This window comes from Alligator sinensis, unplaced genomic scaffold (genome assembly GCF_000455745.1).
Source record: "Alligator sinensis unplaced genomic scaffold, ASM45574v1 scaffold658_1, whole genome shotgun sequence".
Lineage (NCBI taxonomy): Eukaryota > Metazoa > Chordata > Crocodylia > Alligatoridae > Alligator > Alligator sinensis.
The window spans coordinates 1570563-1590704 of NW_005842109.1; the positions used below are offsets into that span (position 1 = coordinate 1570563).

Consider the following 20142-nt stretch of genomic DNA (forward strand, 5'->3'; position numbering starts at 1 on the left):
ACTGCCAGTCCATGGTAAAATCCCACACTGAGGGGAGGGCCCTCCTAGTCCCCACCCCTGTCTCTGGTCCTGGCCCCTGGCCCCACCCAGCCCACCTGCACTCTCTTGGCCCCAGGTTCCACCCCACTACAGCACACAGGGAGGCAGTAGACATTTCAGAACTTTAATGAGCTGGGCAAGCATAGGTGCCTCTCACCCAGAGGAAGGTGTTGATGCCAGCAGCTATGTCCTCTTTGGCAGCACGGGGCAGGGACATATAGCACTGCCACAAGTAACCCTCCAGGCAGAGGCAGAGGTTGTGGGGCAGCCCGGGCTTGCCCCCCTGTGCTGTTATAGCTCAGGGTCCTAAACCAGAAGCACAGGTGTGCCCAGGGCACCAGGAGGATCAGCAGCAACAGGGCATACTGGCTTAGGGACACCTCCACCTGAACAAACCTACCCAGGGCACAAACAGCAGGGGCACGCTCAGGGTGCAGCAGCAGCATGGCGGGGTGGGGCTAGCCCTGGGGCACGTCCCTGGAGAAGCCCCAGCAGGGAGGGAAGGGCACAGCCAGCTCCAAACCCCAGTTATTCGGGAACCCCATGTGCCCTGAGCCTGAGTACCGTTGGCTGGACGGCAGCACAGCAGCGTGGCTGCCTGCAGGGAGAGAGCTTGGGGAGTGGGGTCTGGAGCCGTGGCAGCAAGTGCTGCCAGCAGCCTAGTCTGACCTGCCCTGGGAAGAGGGCAAGGGAGGTAGGCTGGCTGCACCCAGCCTCCAGAAAGCCACCAGCCCCATGAGAGCTAGTGAGGATGGGGAGCTTGGGTGGCAGCCACCTGGGCCCAGGCGTGCCTGGCCAGCTTACCACAGTGGTTGGCGGTGGTGCCAGAGGAGTGGGAGGTGCAGAAGCAGGCATGGGAGGTGTGGGAGCAGACATGGGAGGCACAGGAACTGGCCTGGCAGCAGGAAGATATCACCTGGGAGGAGGTGTAGGCCTGAGCCCAGCGAGAGTACTGAGTATACATGCAGGCCCATGAGCGGGATCACATGGAGCTGCTCCAGCAGCAGGTAGGCCTGCATTGAAAGCCATGGAAGCTGATCACCGAGCCCTGGGGACAGTCCTGGGTGTGGCACCCATGTTCTTGCCCTCCACTGCCTGGCCCCTATAGGGCCCCTAGGTCCCATCCACTGCCCCACAGCAGGCCCCTAGCTGTCCCTGAGGGGGAGGTCATCCAGCGCGCCCTGGTCACTGCAGCACCTGGCCCAGCCCCCACCCCAGGTCCCCCACAACTTGCCTAGAACCAGCCCCACTGTTCACCCCAAGGCCACTGCCCCTGGGGCCACTGGCCCTGAACTCAGACTGGCAGAGGTGGAGCTGGCCGTTACTGGAGACAAGCCCACCGTGGTTGCCATGACCCCCGCAGCTGCAAGGAATGGGCCAGGGCTGGGGTGCTGGGCATCTGCCCTCTATACCCCCCTCACCCCACAGTCCCCCACTCCAAGACTCACAGACAGAGACTGAGACTGTTGTAAATAGTTCTGACACTGGGGAGAGGGTTTTTTTTATTGGTGGTGGGTGGGGAGGGGGGTAGACGGGTACTGTGTGTTGGGAAGGGAGGGGGGAAGGGTCTTTGATGGTTGAGGGGGCGGGTAGGACGTGTGTGGGTAGTGGGGCAGGCAGGCTGGAGTAGGAAGTGCAGGAGAACAGGGTTGGCCAGGGCCTCCAGCAGCCGGTGCCCTGGCCCCTACTGGTGGATGAGCAGCTGTCCTGGGGCCTGGGGAAGGGGATGGGTGGAGGAGGGGACCTGCTGGGGCTAGCACCATGGCTAGCAGCAGCACAGGACGCTGGTCATCACCAGTAGGGGCTGGGCTGAAGCAACAGGACACTGGGCATTACTGGCAGGGGCTGGAGCAACCATGGCATGGGGAGGCAGGGTGCGCATAGAGGGAGTTTCCACATGCTGCCCCTGCACTGGGCAGGGAAGGGGCTAGCCAGGGATCAGAGTTTCCAAGATGGCTGCCAAGTGCTGGCAGCCATATGGTCAGAGGCTTGGTCGCCACAGGGACACATGGCAGGGATGGAGGGACTTGAGACTAACTTTAGTCCCGAGTCCCTGCACCTGTAAACATCTGCCAAAAAATCACTTAATGTGTATTAGCTTAATGCACATTAAATGTAGTCGTGCTGATTTACACATGTAGACGTACCCACTGTGTGAAAAAACTTCCTTCTGTTAGTTTTAAGCTTAGTACCTACCAGTTTCATTTTGTGACCTGTAGTTCTATTGCAAGAGAGTAAGTAATAATTCCCTATCTGCTTTCTCTTTGTCATATAGCAGAATCAACCCCACAGTTTGGAAACACTAAGATACTTCAAAACACTGAACACGTTTCCAGGTAAAGCATCTAAAATAGTTTATTGATGCCTTCTCCCAAGATCTGTTTTGATGGAGTTCTAAAAACAGAAGCAAAACTTCCAATATCAGCAACTGACAAAATATACTGTCCATTGCCAGAACAGATAATATAGAAATAAATCTTCTCAGTACTTCTTTCTATATGTTCTTCTGACTTCAGAAAAATAAATCTCATCCACTGTAAATTAAAACTTACTCTTTTTCCTGTATCTTTCAGGCACATCAGCTCCATCAAGGCTTAAGTACTAATATACAGCATTATTAAAATGCAATCTTATTATTCAAAATTCCCCAAGATATAGGTGAACAACGTACTACTATATTTTTCATAGAATACTGAATCACAGTTTAAGTGACTAAAACTAGCATTTATGTTATGCTCTGATTTCAGGCAATTATTTAAATTACTTTACAAATAATTACTCATAGTAATATTATTTCCCTTAGCTCTTTCATAACACATCAATGACAAGAAATCCCACTCATCATCACAGCCAACATATGAAACTTTTTGCCAGATTTTCTCCAAGTTGGTTGTTAGAAGGCTTAAATACCCCAGGCAATTGACCATTCCATGCATAAATTGACAGCTTTTTCTTCTGGGAACATGAATTTATAAACGCAATGTAAAAGTACCTTCAGTATCTTTCAGGCCCCCTCTACACATTCAGGTAAAGGCACAATGGGATCTAATGCACAATCACACATGCATGGCACAAAGCACAATTGTGGGATTGTGCATGTCTTTTTTTGCCTTCTTGCTGATGCAGGGGAATCGCCAGGAGGCATGCTTTGAGGACCCAGCATCTGCAGCTGTGGGACTGTGGGTCCCAGCAGTTGTGGGGTGCTGCAGGACCCAGAGTTGGCAGCTGCTTAGCCCCCAGCAGTTACGGGGCTTGTAGCCTTGACTGGGCAAAATGAACTCCCTTGGCTGGGAGTCCAGAGCTGATGCTACAAATTTGCTACACATGCAAATTAAAGGTTGATAGCAATCAGATATATAAATAGTACACATTTTCAAAGTCTAACTTTATAGCTGGTTGGAGCTTTTTATTGTGTGATAGCTACTTTTTTTTTTTAGCTAGTCTCAAGTTAATTGCACAATTAACCAGCACATGTAGAGGGGGGCTATCAGACCTTGAGTTTATTTGATATACCACTTGTAGAAGATTAGTGGCTTCTTTTAACTCTACAGTGACTCTTCATATATGCTCCATGACTGTACATATTCTCCCTCCCTTCCCCTTTCCTCCCCTCCCCCCTTCACCACTGGCTCCCTCAAAGCTTTGCTACCCACCCATATTCCTTCTCCTCTACTGAACTGATCTTTCTCCTGGGTCCCAGGAGAAATTTCTACTGTTGCCCTGGCTCCTGGCTTAGCATATATGAGAGACTGCAGCATGACACAGAACTGAGAAACAGCTGCCTGTTGCTGAAAGAATAAAGCTGGAGAGAGAACCCAAAAAGTAGGGGTGCACCAATGAAAATCTTTTTGGCCGATACCGATGGCTGATTATTAACCAACCATATCAGCTGATACTAACCTGATAGCCAATATGCAGCCGGGCAGTTTCAAGAGCAGAGTCCAGCCAGTAAGTCCATGGGGGAGAAGGGGCAAGATCAAGGGCCCCACAAGGAGGGAGGGAAGCAGGCAGGGGCAGATGCTGCCCAGCTGGGGTGGGGTGGGGTGGGGCAGGGTAGGGCATGGGATGGAGCTGCAGGCGGCTCAACCGGGGGCATTGGCGGGGGTGGGCGGCATAGGGTGTCAGCTCCCTCCACTGCGTGCACCCCCAGGGGAGGCATGAGGGGCATGTGCCCCCCAGATTTGTGCACAGGGCAAGGGTGGGCTGCCTGCTGTGGGCCCAGGGCCAGGGACTGTGCCAGCCTCTTCTCAGTTGGGGGGGGGGTTAGGCTGGGGCTCCATTACAGCTACCCCAAAATTCGCCATAGCCCCCCCCTCCCCCCGCATTGCCACCACCTGTCCCGAGCACAGCCCTGGCCCAGCCCCCCTGCTGGGAAGAGCCTGGTGTATCCCCTGGCCCTGAGCCCACATTGGGCAGTCCACTCTCACCCCGCGCACAAATCCAGGGGGTACATGCCCCCCATGCCTCCCCTGGGGATGCACGCAGTGGTGGGGAGCTGCGTCTCACCCCACCCCAGCTCGGCAGTGCCTACCTGTCTCTGCCTCTGTCCCAGCCCCACTCCCTCCCACTGTGGGGGCCTCGTTCCGCCTCCCCCTCCTCCCATGTCCCTGCTCCCCCACAGACTTACTGGAAGGATGCTGCCCACCAAGCTGCTGGGCTGCACTCCTGGCCATGTGCATACTGTGGTTGTGCGCATGCATGCAGCATTTGTCGGTGACATTATTGGCCATGAAAAGCTAATTGCTGATAAAGTCAATTTTCCTTTTATCAGTGCCAATCCGATATGGACCGATATATCAGGGCACCTCTACCAAAACAGTGTGCCATTGTGTCTTAAGGACAATTTTATTACTTCTTATCAACAGCTTAGAAGAGTTTCCCACCAGGACAAAAGTCCATTGCCCCTGTCCCAACCCAGCTCACTTACCAGCAGCCCACATCAGCCATACTACAGAAAAATTCACTACTCAAAACAGCCTCTCTGTTGATTTTCATGGCTGCAAAGTCTCAGATCATTAATTGGGCTATTTTAACCCCTGCCAAATTAGCAAAGCTAGAGCTATTCAAGTTCACCCAAGAGGTGAATCCGTGGTATCCATACCATCCAAGGTTTCTCATGAATCAATATGCAATATTCCCAACAAATATAAGAAATCTGCATGAGCATTAAAACATTTTCCATCTCTGAGGCTTGCAAAAGTGTCACAGGAATTTTAATTGTTCCTATTTAGGGTTAGAATGTACTAGCTCTAAACAGTTTTAATAGGAATAAACACTAAATTACTACCAAGAGAATCAAACCATATTTAAAACTGCTGTAGGAAACAGTACTTTGACAGTATTAGGAGGTATTTTCAAACATCAGTTTCCTCTTGAGTGTTCTTTGAAAAAAACTTTTTACCAAGCATGCAAGTAGTGTTACTCTGAAACTGCTTTCAATCTTGATTCTTGTATATACTGCCAATGGCCAGACTGGCTATTCAAGTTTTTTTTTTTAATCTCTTAGTTATACTTGTACAGATAATATAGTCAATACTAATGAAAAGTAATAATTATCAAAAGGTACTTACATTGAATTTAATAATGTCATATATCAGGTAACGAGGGACAACTTGGCCATTCACTTTGTCAATGATCATTTCCTTAAAAAAAATTAAAAAAAAAAAGCAACAAATCTGTTAATGCTTATGTTAGCAATTCTTGAAAGTTATAAAATGCTGCCAAAATAGTTGTGTATTACGTCCCTATAGAATTATACAATATTGGATTACCCTGTTACAGAGCAAGTTCTATGCAAATATATATTTGGAAGTAGAGTTTAAATGCTATAAAAATACTATTCTTGTCAGAATTGATCCTTATAAAAGTTTTCAAGAAAAAAAGAAAAAGAAGAACCTATATTAAGGAACTCTACCCTGAGTTGGAATTGGGCTTCAATATATCACAGATTTGAAAGTTACCCAATTTCTGGTATGTGGTATAGAAATAATAAAAAAAAAATACTTTCAATAGAAATTTTAATCTTAAGGCAGTCTGACATCTGAAAATTTTGCCAATAATGTAAGCACAGTAGCTATGAATTAAAAAGTAACATCAAGTCCTTTGCTTAGTTTACTAAGTTCAGAGGCCTTAACACGGAAAAAACTGTTACAGAAAGATTAACACAGACATCAAACAGCGTGGAACCAAGACATTACTTCTTTATTACACAATTTTGACTAGCCAGTAAAGTTCCTTCAAAGGAAGTACTCCGGAGTGTTCACGCCACAAGAAACAATCCACATCTTTAAATTTCCATTTATGCTTCTCAAACCTTTTTATACAAATTTCTTTTGGTCGTCAGTCCAATTACCATTTGAAATTAATTATATAATTGTCAGAATCAAACATACATTGTTCATAAAGTAAGTAATATGCTGTTTTTCTTTTCTTCTTCCCCACTTCTTAGAAATGCTTTACTTGACTGTCTCTTCTAGTTATCCTTTCTTTGTAGAATAGGGGCATGATGGTTTATTATAGCAAAATATGTTTCACTGTGCTTGGGTTTTTTTTGGGTTTTTTTTCTGAAGCTACTGTATAATAACCAATTTGCCCTGACAAGGAGAATTTAATTTTTTTTTTTTTAACATTTGTACAATACTTTGAAAGTAAAAATACTACAAAAATTAGTTTAATCTTCATTAAGATTGATCATTTTATTATTTTCTCTACAGTGAGGATCACAGTATCTAAGGCAGATAGACAAACCTAGCAAGTAATGTGTTCCAATACCAGTAAAAGCAAAACTTAGCTACTATGGCAAATGGGAAACAGCATAGCTGATTTCAAATATTTTTTTTGATTCCTGAAGAAATGTCTACATTAAAACCAAGCTGCTTCAATTATATCAGATCACTAACATTAAAATATATACTTTATAACCAGTTAAAATTTGTTCTGAAAGATTTCTATAACTAGATAATTCCAATAAGTTGTGTGGATATGCACTACCCACAAAACCAAGAGAATTTTTCAATCATAAATCTTAAGCAAATCAACTCTCCCATTCACCTCAAGAAAAGCAAGATCCTTTTTTTGCAGAAAGATTCAAAATGTAAAAAGAGATTAAATATTTTAAAAACCCAGACAGATCTGTTAACTTACTATAAAATGTGGAAAATTTTGCAGCTACTGGCACAATACTTTATTGGGATACTTCCTATTTAAACACTCTACCTTCCCCGTCTCCCTTTTTTTGTTCTCTTCATACTTTTTTCTTACATCTAGCTCTTTTATCCCCCCTTGTATTCTTTTCAGTGTCTTCACTCAAGTTAGGTTCTTTAACTTTTAATATTGGGAGTCCATTTTTTCTTTCTTTTTTCATCTTGCTTTCATCTCTCAAGCTTTTTTTTCACTTTTCTTCAGAGTTCTTGTTTTTCCCTGTGGTAGTTTCCCCTCATTCATATTTTCTCCTTCACTTTAACTTGTTTTCTTTTTACAAAACCTTCTTTCCTCTTTTATGTCAAAACTGCCCCTCTTCTCCTGCCAAGTCCTCTTGACTGTTTTTCAGCTTTTCCCTCTCCCAACCCCTGCATAGACGCTGCAGAACAAATCATTATCAACTCAGAGCAGCAGCTTATGATGCCATCTTAACAACCATCAAACAAAACCTCTTAGTTATCTGCTCTCTTTCAGAATTTCTCTTGTTACATTTATCATTTCTGGCTGAAAACTGTCTTTCAAGCATGGAGGACCCAAAAACTTCTGCTTGAGCTACATGGAAACACTCTGAACAGGCTCTCACGCCAACCTAGAACCTAGGGATATGGATATATTTGGAGACATTTCAAAAGGCAAGCAGCTGTTAGAGTCTAATTGTCCTTGTGGACAAGCTATGAAGGATACAAATGTAGCAAAACTGCTCCAACTGTAACAGTGCTTCATCCAGGGTTAAAAAGTTGAAGCATTTTACTTACATTTGTATTGTTTACAGCTTATCCACCAGTAACAATTAGCACATAGCAGCAGCTGCCCTTTTGAAACATTAGCCTTTTGAAACACCTCCAAAAGTACATGCGCCATACCCTAAGACTCATACAGATCATAAAATGCAGAGAAAGGGCTCAGGGAAAATACAGAGGAAATAAAACTGAAACCAGACAAAAAGCATTATTCCAAATAATTATCTTTATATTCCACATTTATTTTATCTTCTGCTGGTGTATTTCCTTCCTATACCTGCCCTGTGCCATTTGTGCCTTGACCCTATAAGCCAACCAAGAAGTACGTTTTCCCACCCTCAGAAAATACCGCTATTTGGAAATCGTGTGTAATGGTACTCATCATTTGATCACATCTCTCATAGTAACACAATAATGTAAGTCCTAACTGCTGCCTTTTTTAAGGAGTATGTGTAGCGATCCATGTTGTAAACCTGGGCTATACAGAAGGTTAACATTGCTACAGATAGGTCCTTCTCATGAAATATGAGCGCTTACTTGATATCATGTAACCTGCAGTGTTCTTTTCATTTTTCCAGTTTAACAGCTGTTTAATATCCAATATTATATTTTGAGTATATCCCACAATAACAAATGCATGGATTATAACAATTAACAAATGGAATACAAAACAGCTCTGGAAATTAAGTTAGAAATAAAAATACATCCATGTTTTATAATTACGATACTGACATCTCTTAACTCACAGCTGTTACTTTCATGAACTTGCAATAGATGCTATCAAACTTTTCAAAGACACGTTTGTTTTCTTCCTCTTTTCAAAAGTAAACCATACTTATAATTCTTAGTTCTTGCATAATAATGATAATGCAGTGGTCTGAAGAATTTAACTAGGCAAAGTTAAAATTCCAATCCCATTTGACCCAAAACAAGGGACATGGAAAAACAGTCATCTTAACATCAACAATGTAATAAAAACACAGAGTTTAATACTTACCTGCAGAAGGGCCATTACAAAAAAGTTTTTCTTGCACATGTGCTCTCTTGAAAGAATGACATTTATTACACCCTTCTACTATACATATAAGATAGCACTCTCATGGAGGCAAGTTTTCTTATACACTATCCATATGGATCTTGACAAGATGCTCAAGTAATGCAGTATAAAGTGATAGAGTGTAGCCCTGTCATATTTCTACATAAAAAGTCAGGCATTGGAAGGCTGTCAAGGAAAAAGATGCAACTCCAATACTATTTCCTCAAGAAGGTGTGGTGTTCCAACTCAAGAGTGTGAGGTGGTACTGTTGTGTGTGTGAGAAGACAAGATGTGAAAGAACTGGAATTCTTGACTGAATTCTTGTCACTGAATGGGTGTTATTCTCCTATAAGAAACATGAGGAACAAAGGTCTACTTCTCTAAGACTTCACCTACATTAGCTGTCAAAACATGTTAACTAAACTGAATAAACATCTACAGTTTAGAAGTCACATCATCAAAAAGTTTACAAGGCTTCAGCATGGTACACACTAATATATCTACATAAAATAAAGGCCCAAGGGTTCAGCCATTAATTAGTTTCACAGAAATATTTTTTCTTTTATAAAAAAAAAAACAACCTGAGAAGCCATTCAAGTGACACATTTCATTAACTGCTCCACCTCCTCCTTAATTGTCTCTCCATCTCACGTTTCCCAAGTACACTACCTCCTCTAACAGTCTGGTAAACAAAGCATCTGACTGGCTCTGCTCCATTCAAACCGTTTCCATGTTCCTGCTACGACACTACAAATGACCTTACCCTCTCATATATACATCTCATGAATTTTTGTCCTCTGCCTTGATAGGATTATTGTATCTGCATTCTATCACCCTCCCTACTTGCTTATCACTGTCATTTAACTTTCCATACCAGGGTATCAAAGATACAGCTCACAGGCCAGGTCTATCATGGGGCCTGCAAGGTGCTGCCTATGGGTCTTAGAATGGGCCCACATGCCACATGCAATCTACGCTAGATCAATCCAACATGCTCCACGTGCCGTGTGGAGCTGGCAGGTGCATGCTGCATGCAGAGATACGAGTTCTCTGGAAAATTTTACAATGCCTTAAATAGAGTGTGATCTGATTTAGCATGTTTATTTGACTTATATTTAGTATGCAAAACTAAAAAAGTACCCCCATGTTAATTTTATGTCCCAATAGCCACAAGTATTTGAACTGAAATATTTGATTAGGAAAAAAATTAAAAATACAGCACACTTAATGTGGTTTAAATGTTATATTCAAACTAATTCAAAGCTTTATGTGGAAAGAAATTATTTTTATTGGAATACTTGTAAAATGTAAAGACAATACACAATAGCATGTACTTCCCTTGCATTGTTTGTTTAAAATTAAGAAAAAAACCAAAGGCACTGAAAACTGTTGACACTAATTTTAGCACACTGAAAAATAAAACACTGGAAGATTTTCTGCCCCACATCTCTGGCTGCATGCAGTGCATAGGGCTGGTTTGAGGTGCCACCATGGACTAGCTCCACGTCATTCATCCAGGCCACAGCACCTAATCATATTCTATACAATACCTCTCCTCATCTCTCATTATAAGAAAAAACTTAGGGTGTGAGTTCATAAACCCTTTGGAAAGACTATACTGAAGCAGAGAAGTACTGTAACTTCACACATGTAAAAAAGATTAAAGCAATGTATTATTTCTGGGCATAAAGGCTGTGAACCTAGAAGTAGGGATTATATAATAGGACAGGGGTTTTCAACTGGAGATATGCCGGCATTTCTGCAGCTGGAGAACCCCCCGCCCTTGTTGACTGGCTGCTGGGGGACCCCTCCCCCCCGCACTCATCTGGCCACTGAGGGACTCCTGCCTTCTTAACCGGCTGCCAGGGGTACGCTGACCCAAAAAGGCTGAAACCCCTGTAATAGGATATAATGAAATAATAAGATGTTTACAAAAACAGTTTGAAGTTTGAAATATTCAGTACTTTCTAATATGCTATTAGATTTTAACATTTCAAAAACCTGTGTAATTGATCTTTTTAAATTACTTTCAAAATGAGCTTGACACACTCACCTGAACAACTATCCAAATTGCTGCAATAATGGTTAACAAGTCTGTTCTGTGTATATATTTAAAATATATTTACTTTTCTGCTAAATGTATTTTTACTACTTTTTATCCCTCTTAGCTGTTAAATTAATGCAGCCATGAAAATAGTACACATTCTTTTCTCAATCATGCATAACCATTACTGTTCATTAACTTCTGATTTTGGTGCAGGCTCTCTCAGATTGCAAGCGGAATGTGTAGTATGTGTTTGCTAAAAAAACCCTTTACTTGCAAACTAATCATATCTAACCTGAAAGTCAATAATGATCAAACACAGCTTTAAAATGTCATTTTTACCAAATAACTTTTCAGATTATCACTGAAACAGAATATAATTTTAGAAACAAAAATATTAGTTTGACACAACATTGTAAACAAAGGTACCACAAAATATCTATGGAATACTGTAATCCATGCAACACAAAATTCAGAGCAATGAAAGAGAATCTCGACCACCACTGCTTTCTAGCATGTGTTCTCTGCCACTTGGTCATTAACTTCTACCTTAATTTTGTGAGCTTCAAGGTTAACCAGAGAGCAAGCTCCAGTGGCTATCTTATTTGATATAAACTGTCAAGGTTGTGCCACATTGTTAATCTCCTTTTCTGCTAACCTTCTGGGGTTGTACAGCATAATTTCATTGTATATTACAAAAAAAGCAGCGCTAGGAACTGACACCTGGACCCATGCCAAGATAACATAGCTGGCATGAAGAACCAGTGGCAACTTTAAAGCTTGGTTTTTAGACCAAGTTTCATTGACAATATGGGGACATGACTCCAGCAGGAGTATGCAGTATTTATGTCTAGTCCTGACTGCGTAAAAAAGTCCTTAATCTGTCCTTTACTTCCTTTTTTAGCCTCCTTTTAACCAACTTCATCTGCCCCTTTAATTTCACTATCACATTACATTGCTACTATATCAAAAACCAAGACAGCTAGAAATACATGCTAAATACAGAACCAGACTGTGGGCTCACAAAAGCCAGGGGCTATAAACTGCCTTTATGCAGCAGAATCTAAAACTATAAAGAAGTTTGGCTTCTATTTTTCAATATAAAACAGTTATTTACCCCACAGTAGGAGTCAGCAATGCATTCCGGTGGCAGGCCAGAATGACCCAGCTATGGTCAAAGGCAGGTCAGCACTAGGACCCAGCCCCTTCTGCTACCCAGCTGAGGCGCAGCACGGTCAAAGCCCCCTGTCCCCAAGTGCTCCCAAAGTCCTCAATTCACAAATTGGATCCAATGGCTCCACAAGTCATGCATTGCCAACCCCTGGCTTACAGTAACCAGGAGTTCTTCAGGATGTTGCTGTCAATGTGGATCCTACTACAAGCATGCACATACCACACGTGCACCAAAACAATGTCTGCTGGGGCATACACACTGTATGCCACAGTGTAAGAGCACACAGGGCAAAGTGTGTGTTTCCAAGCTTAATCTTTTAAATGCTCAGATAAAGCCAGAAACAGACGGGTGATAAGGTGGATCGTTCTATTGTGTCGATAGACCATATTTTCCTGAACACACAACATATGTTTTTTCCCCAGAACTCAGCTCCCCAAAACTGGGATGCACGCCTTAAGCAGGAAAACTGTTTTTTTTGCTGGAAAGGAAATACACCTGGAGGCACTTTGTACATCAGACCGCTGTCCAAATGGCGGCCACTTGTGTTTGGCTGAGCAAACTGAAGAAGCAGAGTCCTGTGTTAACCCTGTCACAGCTGAGTACCTTAACTTGTGCCTGAAGCAGCAAGTGAGCTGCTGGTAGTATCCATCTCCATCTCATATTGAACAAGAGGAACTTTATTTACAGGAACTTATATGAAGAACTATTTAAAGAATCAACGGCCTCGCTACTGCCCTCGCAAGGGTCTGGGACCTAACCGTGTATGTAAGTCCTCCTGGGAACATAAAGTGTCCAGGAAATGTGGTGTCCCAGGAAACCATCCTGCTGAGGCAACAGGAAGTTCCTGCCCCACCAGAAGGTTCCTGCTGCCTGCTACCTTACCCAGACTGTCTCCTGAGATACCTCACTTCTTGGACACTCTTATATTTCCAAGGGGACTTAATTCTACATCACACATTTGGCCATGACTGGAAAAATCTTTTTCTATATTCTGCCTTCCAAAAACAAGATGCATGTTTTATTTGGGGGCATGCTGTACACAAGAACAGGGTAACAAGCTGGAAATGCTTTTAGGTAGATGGAGATGAGTGAAAGACCAATTTGAGGTATACAAAATCACTCATGAACTTCAGTATCAAAGAAGAAAAGAGGTTTGAGTGAAGAAGGCCTGCTTCAAGGAAGATGTGAATCTGCTTGTTGGATGTGACAGAATATAACAAATTTACAAAAGACTAAAACCAGTTTCTAAAAAGCGAGGTGGAGAGGTAACTGCTAGGGGTGCGCGAAACGGGCTGTATCTGATTCAGATTTGGCCCAAATTGGGGACAGTGATTTTATTAGTTGATTCAGATCACTGTCCCCAATTTGATTTGGTCAAATCGGAATATGAAGATTCGATGCCGATTCGGAGAATCAGCGATTCAACCACAGACACAGTTTTAAGTGTTTTTTTCTACATACCTCAAGGTACCAGGCATGGTTCATGAATGCTGCGATGGTGGGGCAGATGGAGCATCCCACAGGTGCGCAGAGGGGGTGGACCCCCCGCATGCTCAGCGACAAACCAGGAAGTGGACCGGAAGTGCTTCCAGTCCACTTCCGGGTCTGCTGCCAAGTGTTCTGGGGAGCCCACCACGCTCCTGTGCAGTGCTCCATCCATCCCACCATCTTAGCACTGACAAGCCATCTGGTACCTTGAGGCATGTAGAAAAAACATTTAAAGCTGCATCTGTGTCCAAATCGTCAAATCTTTCCGAATCTCGCCAATTCAATTCAGAGAGATTAAAGGGTCTCCTGATTCGATTCAGATTTGGAGATTTGGTCACCAAATCAGGCCGAATCTCTGTTGAACTGAATCAGAGACAGAAGCTGCGCACAGCCCTAGTAACTGCAGAGTGGCCTACAGCTTTGCATCCTCATGCCAAACTTGATGCCTATCATTTAGAACAGTGGTTCTCAATCTTTTTCACACCAGGACCCACTAGCATACTTATCAGTTTGCTGCAACTCCCTCCCCGCCACACAGTCTCCCTCCCCCTTCCCCTCTGGCTGCTGCATTCGGCCCCCTCCCTCCCTCCCTTCCTCTCTGGCTCCTGGGGCTGCTCTTACAATGCCTGCTTGCCATGCTCCCGGCTCCATGCAGGCTGCCAGTGTTGCAGCCTGCCTGGGAAAACCACGATTCCCTGGGACCTTCTTGTGACCCTTTACAATGTTCTTGCAACCCACTTTTGGGTCATGACTTTTGGGTGAGAAACACTAATTTAGAAAAGAAGTTGAATCTCAGGACAGTTCAAATACAAAAAAAAAAAAAACAGGTCTCAATTTGCTAAATTCAAGTAGAAAAAGCTCTCAGACTGAGAGGTAGACTTTGGGAATCAAACAAACAGATGACCTCTTGATGTTTAGAACATCGTTCCATATCCCATCTAGAAGAGGGACTGCCAGCCAAACTACAACTGACATCAACAGCTCTGTTGCAAGTTCACCACCAATTGGCTGCTTGTAGCTAAACTTTTATGAGCCCTGGCTCAGGTCACGTGAGTAAAAGCCCAGTGTGTGGATCAAGCAGTGGACAGAAAAAGGGAATAATCCTAGTTCTGATGCCGACTCTTGGTATGATTTTCCACCCCCTAAAACTTTCAAATGTAAAGCCAAATTAAGACTAAAATCCCAAAATACTCAGTATGTGTGAAGAATCAGCCCGTTCTTACTTAGAGAACTAACTTCATACACCTATGTTTGACGATGGTCATCTTTGAACTCTCTATACTTCTGCTGTCACATCTTTAAATGAGAACACTTACCTCGCAGTTTGTTTACAATTCCTAAAACTTGCTCAGGATTCTCACACAATTCTTGAGCGGTTTGCAACCTAACATCCAGAATATCTGTATAACTACACAAGAAAATACTTTTTTTTTCTCCTTTTAAGGACTTACTTTCACATAATTGCATCATCTAAGAATGACTATCAAAGGTCAAACTAACTAGCAACAAGCTGATCACCAGCAATTAGGAAATACTGAACAAATTTTGTTCAGCTTCACTTCAATGAGTAATGATTAAATTACGGTCCAATCAGTTTTACTGAACCGACACACAGCGCCTTATGCAAGTGGGAAAAACACAGGTACACTCTCATACTAGAGAAAATATATGCACAAAAGCTAACTGATCTCTGAACTATATTAAGCTTTGAAATAAAGAACGTGACAACTTATTTACTAGGTTATATCCCATGATTTATGAAATTTCCATAGGGTAGAAACAAAGGACAATTGTTTTCAATATTTTCTAGTCTAATCTTTCCCCTTTTAAGCTAATACCTGGTACTGCAAGATTCAACAAGTTGTTCAAACATTAATTGAAATTAAATGTGCTAAACAGTAGTGAATTGAGAAGTACTTTCTATCCAAAAGCACATCGAGCTATTCTGACAGGAAAAGGAAAAAGGAATTTAAAAGCCACCAAATTAAAAAATCAACTTCATCCAGTTTACTTTCCACTTTCACTTATCATTCCTCCATAACAGGATAAATTCTCTTATACACTTGGAATAGAAGCATGGTAACTCATATTTTATAGCAAGAGTATCTTCCTAGTCCAGGGGTGGGCAAAATACAGCCTGCATGCTAGATTAAGCCCACCCATTGATTGTATGTGGCCTGCAGCTGCACCCTCCCCGTGCTCTGCATGGGGCCAAACCCCACCTGCTCCTGCCAGGGCAACCCATCTTGTACTCCTGCCTGCACTTGCCCCATGCCCTCAAACAGCACCATCCCGGCGTTGGCACACAGCTCCTGGCAGGGCTGCTCCAGCTCCCCCTTGCTTGTAGTGGCTCTTCCTCCTCATGCTGTGCTGCTCCAAGCAGCAGGTAACACAGGGAGGCAGCAGCAGAAGCCATAGAGACATGTGCCAGGCACCACACACACTACCAAGCAGAGGGGAAACTACAGCCAGGTGGATCCTGCCCCAGCATGCAGGGCTCCAGCTCCTGGGTGCCTTCCACCACTCTGCCTACCCAGAGCAATGAGCAGCCACCTGCATGTGGCCAAGTGGCTGGAAGGCAATTTGGAGCAGTGCAGCAGGGGCAGGAGGAAGACAAGGAGCCACTGGAGGTGGGAAAAGCTAAGCAGTATCTAGGCAGCAATGGGAGCAGCTCCACTAGGAAGCTGTGCATGCTGGCCAGGGCCAGGGCAGTGCCATCATCAGGCATGGGCATGTTCCCATTTTATTTTACTTGTTATGTCTGTACACAGCTAACTTTGTTAAGTAAAAAAAAAAATTCATATTGCTTCTCTGAAGGTTGAAATAAACCAACACTTATACCTAATAACAGTGTTGCTCATTTTTAAGAGATTCAATTTGACAATTTAAATGCTGTGAGAAAACCAGTGTGCATCTTTGTTGTCTTTTACACTTGAGTTACTATGGAAACCATCAAAAGGTTGAATTCTATTGGATGTTCTGTCAAACTTGTAAACAGATTTGAATACCAGATGTATTGCTCAAAAAAACATAGATGGCCGACAATTAGTTTGTCACATGAAATAAATATCCTGGCAGTTATAACAAAATTAGAGCGCACCTCACTACCTGGATACAATTTTAATAAGTTTGTATGCTTTATATTTAAAGTAAATGCAAAAAAGCCTTGTTCAAACAAATATTAGACAGATCAAACCAGCAAAAGAAAGATTGTGAGCCTGAGGGTGCCCACCACATCAACTACTCTACTATTCTAATGCTCAAGTCAACAGATTGCCAAGAAAATTCCTGAGAGCACCTAATTTTGTGCATGTAGGACTGCTAAAATTAGCCTTAATCCCCGCTCTCCCCCCAAAAAAGTCTTTTACTCCTGGGGCTAACACCACAGCCAGACCAACTGGATTCTGAAGAAATACCTCACGCTGTACTTAAACAATGCCTCTGGGCAATGTTTTGAGGAACTTTGCAGAAAACTGCCTTTAAGTTATCTTCTGCCAAAATAATCGCAATTGCTAAAAGAGACTAGTAAAGTAGGGTCTTAGGAGATCTTCCCCACTCACTCACCTGACCACTCAAAATGTATGACCATGCAAACAAATTTCGACCTGAAGTGAACTGTTATGGGAAACTCAAATATAAATACTTACAAACAACAGATACAATTCTGTCCAAAGTTGCTAAAACTGTCAATACATTCATAGAAAAATGTTCCTATTTATACAAGCAAAATTATAAAGTAGTGCTCCCACAGTTTAACATTATGTTCTTACAGCAATTAACTGCAATAATGCAAACTGCTGACTGTTATGTCACGGTAAATATGCCATTAATAAAGTTTGATGAAAACAGTAGACTGCTACAGGCTGTTACAAGCCATTATATATACCCACTTGGGCTACTTCTTTCTATCCCTCCACTGTTCTGAAGTACAAGGTCTACTTGAAAACAAGCAACTACTTAATTTTATAATTAAGGAATTAATTTCAAAAGTCCTCCAGCAGTAATTAGCAATCTGTTACTGAAAAAAAGCCATTTCACCCAATGGGTTTAAAAAAATATCAATTGTATGCATTTCCAGCGTAAAGGACACTAATAGAAACAAATTCATCAACATCTCATCAGTACAAACATCCAATCCAGCTACTAGACAGAACTACTGAGAAGTTTAAATATAAAACAAATTCCAGATATTGAAAAATAAATTTATCTGAACATACATCAAGTTCCAGCAGCAGTTTTCATTACTTTTAATTGACTGTACTTAAATTCATTTAGAAATTTGAATTGGGAAAAAGGATTTATGCCACGAAAAGTTTTAAATTTATTTCATGGTTTTTCAACCAACCAAGACATTCCAATTTCATTCCTTTTTGCTTTTCTACTTAATGAAAAAAATGGAAAAGGACCCTGTCTTATGAATAATTTCATACCAATAAGGCAAGCCATTTTGTTATATTATAAAGCACTGGCTATTACAGAACTTGTAAAGTTCTGTCCTGGCATAACACACAGAACCCCAAACTAGCAATGACTGGTTGAGAAGCTTCCCCAGCCAGCTAACGAATAATTTGATAACACTTTAAGCTATTAAAGTGCATTACAGTGATCAAAGTTTTACAAATTGTGTAACGATCCTGTTTAGCATGTCCTTAAATATGTAGAACCTGAAACAGGCAGCAGCTGAGAGTTCTTCCAAGTTTACAAATTGTCAAGAACAAAACCACCTTAAACTCTTTTTTAATTTACTAGAAACACAAGAGCTTCTAAATTCCCTAATCTGCTGCTCCAAATCAAGACCATAACAGCCACCAATCCCAAACCCTCATATTTATCTCAATCCACAGAATGCCCTTTCCACCATGACTCTACACAAGCATGTGTCAGTAGCCCCTAGCAATCAGCTATTGTGAAATCCACAAAAAAAAGCAACTGCATATTATCCAAAAACAGTAATTATAACGGACCCTTTTAATAGTATCCTAGAAATATCCCTAGGCTTTTGATGTTTTAGGTATGGCTGGAATGATATGTCTGTCCTTTTATTTTGTGTGTCTTCAACAAGCATTTGTCTGGGATGAGCAGGGTGCAGGACTAAATGACCTCCTGGAGTCCCTGCCAGCCCTATTTTTCTATGATGTTTCTGCCATGACCAGCGTCTAAGTCTTCTACTGCTGCTCATCTCTCCAAACCTGGAAAACAGCTCCTCAAAGAGCAAAGATCCCCTTGCAACAATTCCCTTTCACAACATCACAGCTTTGGGATTTGTTTTAGGTGCTCTAGCACATTCACTAGCACAAGTGTGAAGAGCACTCATAAGCTCCAGAAGCAGAAGAAATGGCAGTGACAACAGCAGGATACTTCCCACAATTACAAAGAAGGAAAGCAATGGGCACATGCTATAAAAGCAAACCAATCAGACTTCTTGACAAGACAACATGCTAGTCCCCCAATCAATCAAAGGAAGCGAACAGCAATGTCATTACCATAACACCCTTCCCCTTGAGAGGATTCCAACACCAGAGTTGTGTTTGCTTAGCCCACATGCTAGGATTCACACCAAAGGTCAACACAAAGCCTGTTTAGGCTGGGCTGAATGATTATATACCAATACAGATGCATTATTTTATAAATTAGTTTCCAGATGCAGTCAAAACAAGTGCTATTCATAGGTACGTTTACACCAACTTAATAGGCAGAATACTTTAGTATAAGAGAGAAACTTTAAACACAGACGGTAAACAGCATATAAGGCACGATGCAATTATTAGATTTGGCAAAACAACACAAGTGTAGAGAACAACGGCCCCTTTCAACAAGAAGGGTGACAAATCATGAAAATATACAAGTTAACTGAAATCACCTGCAACATTAACCACATCACAATGACAAGGTAGCAAGTGCAAATATTTGATGGTTTATTCTGTTACACTTTCCTCCTCACATTTTTTCCAGGGGTTACCATCTCAACACCTTGATTTCAATCTGAAAGAAAGTGAACCACTCCTCGCCCAATGCAATCATCATTGCAGTTTGATAAGCAGTCTAAATAACAACTGTTTACGTACCAGTGCAGTAAGCATACCTTACCAGGCACTAAAAAAAATATACTCCTGTAACCCTTGCATTCGCCAGTTCCAGGCCCAAAAGTCTGACTGTGTTACTAAAAAGAGGAATTACATACATACTGCAATAATTTAAACATTTGACCAACTTACCCCATCCAAAAGAGTATTTGTTAAGTGTGTACGAAGATCTTTACGAAATGGAAACTCCAGGTTTGATACATGAAACACTGAGTTATCTCTATCAATCATATAAACTTCATTCTTGCCATCAATCAACATCATATACCTGAGAAAAATATGAAATGAAAATATTAGACTTTTTACCAACTGTTCTAAGTTTATAAAAATATTTTAAT

General features: G+C 42.2%; 1 protein-coding gene across 6 annotated transcripts in view; it reads right to left on the reverse strand.

Moving 5' to 3' along the window:
- The window catches only part of RNGTT (RNA guanylyltransferase and 5'-phosphatase), a 361441-nt gene that overhangs the window by 223293 nt on the left and 118006 nt on the right, over nt 1-20142 (reverse strand). For 5 of the 6 annotated variants that reach the window (XR_003094276.1, XM_025205261.1, XM_014520353.2 and 2 more), the window contains exons 8-9: nt 19937-20072; nt 5610-5681 (exon numbers count right to left, since the gene is read on the reverse strand). Coding sequence is in view for 5 of the 6 variants with exons in the window: in XM_025205261.1 (XP_025061046.1) it covers nt 5610-5681; nt 19937-20072 (208 nt within the window). In the remaining variant the exon portion in view is untranslated. The remainder of the gene's footprint in view (nt 1-5609; nt 5682-19936; nt 20073-20142) is intronic. The other variant, XM_025205262.1, reaches the window with a different exon arrangement.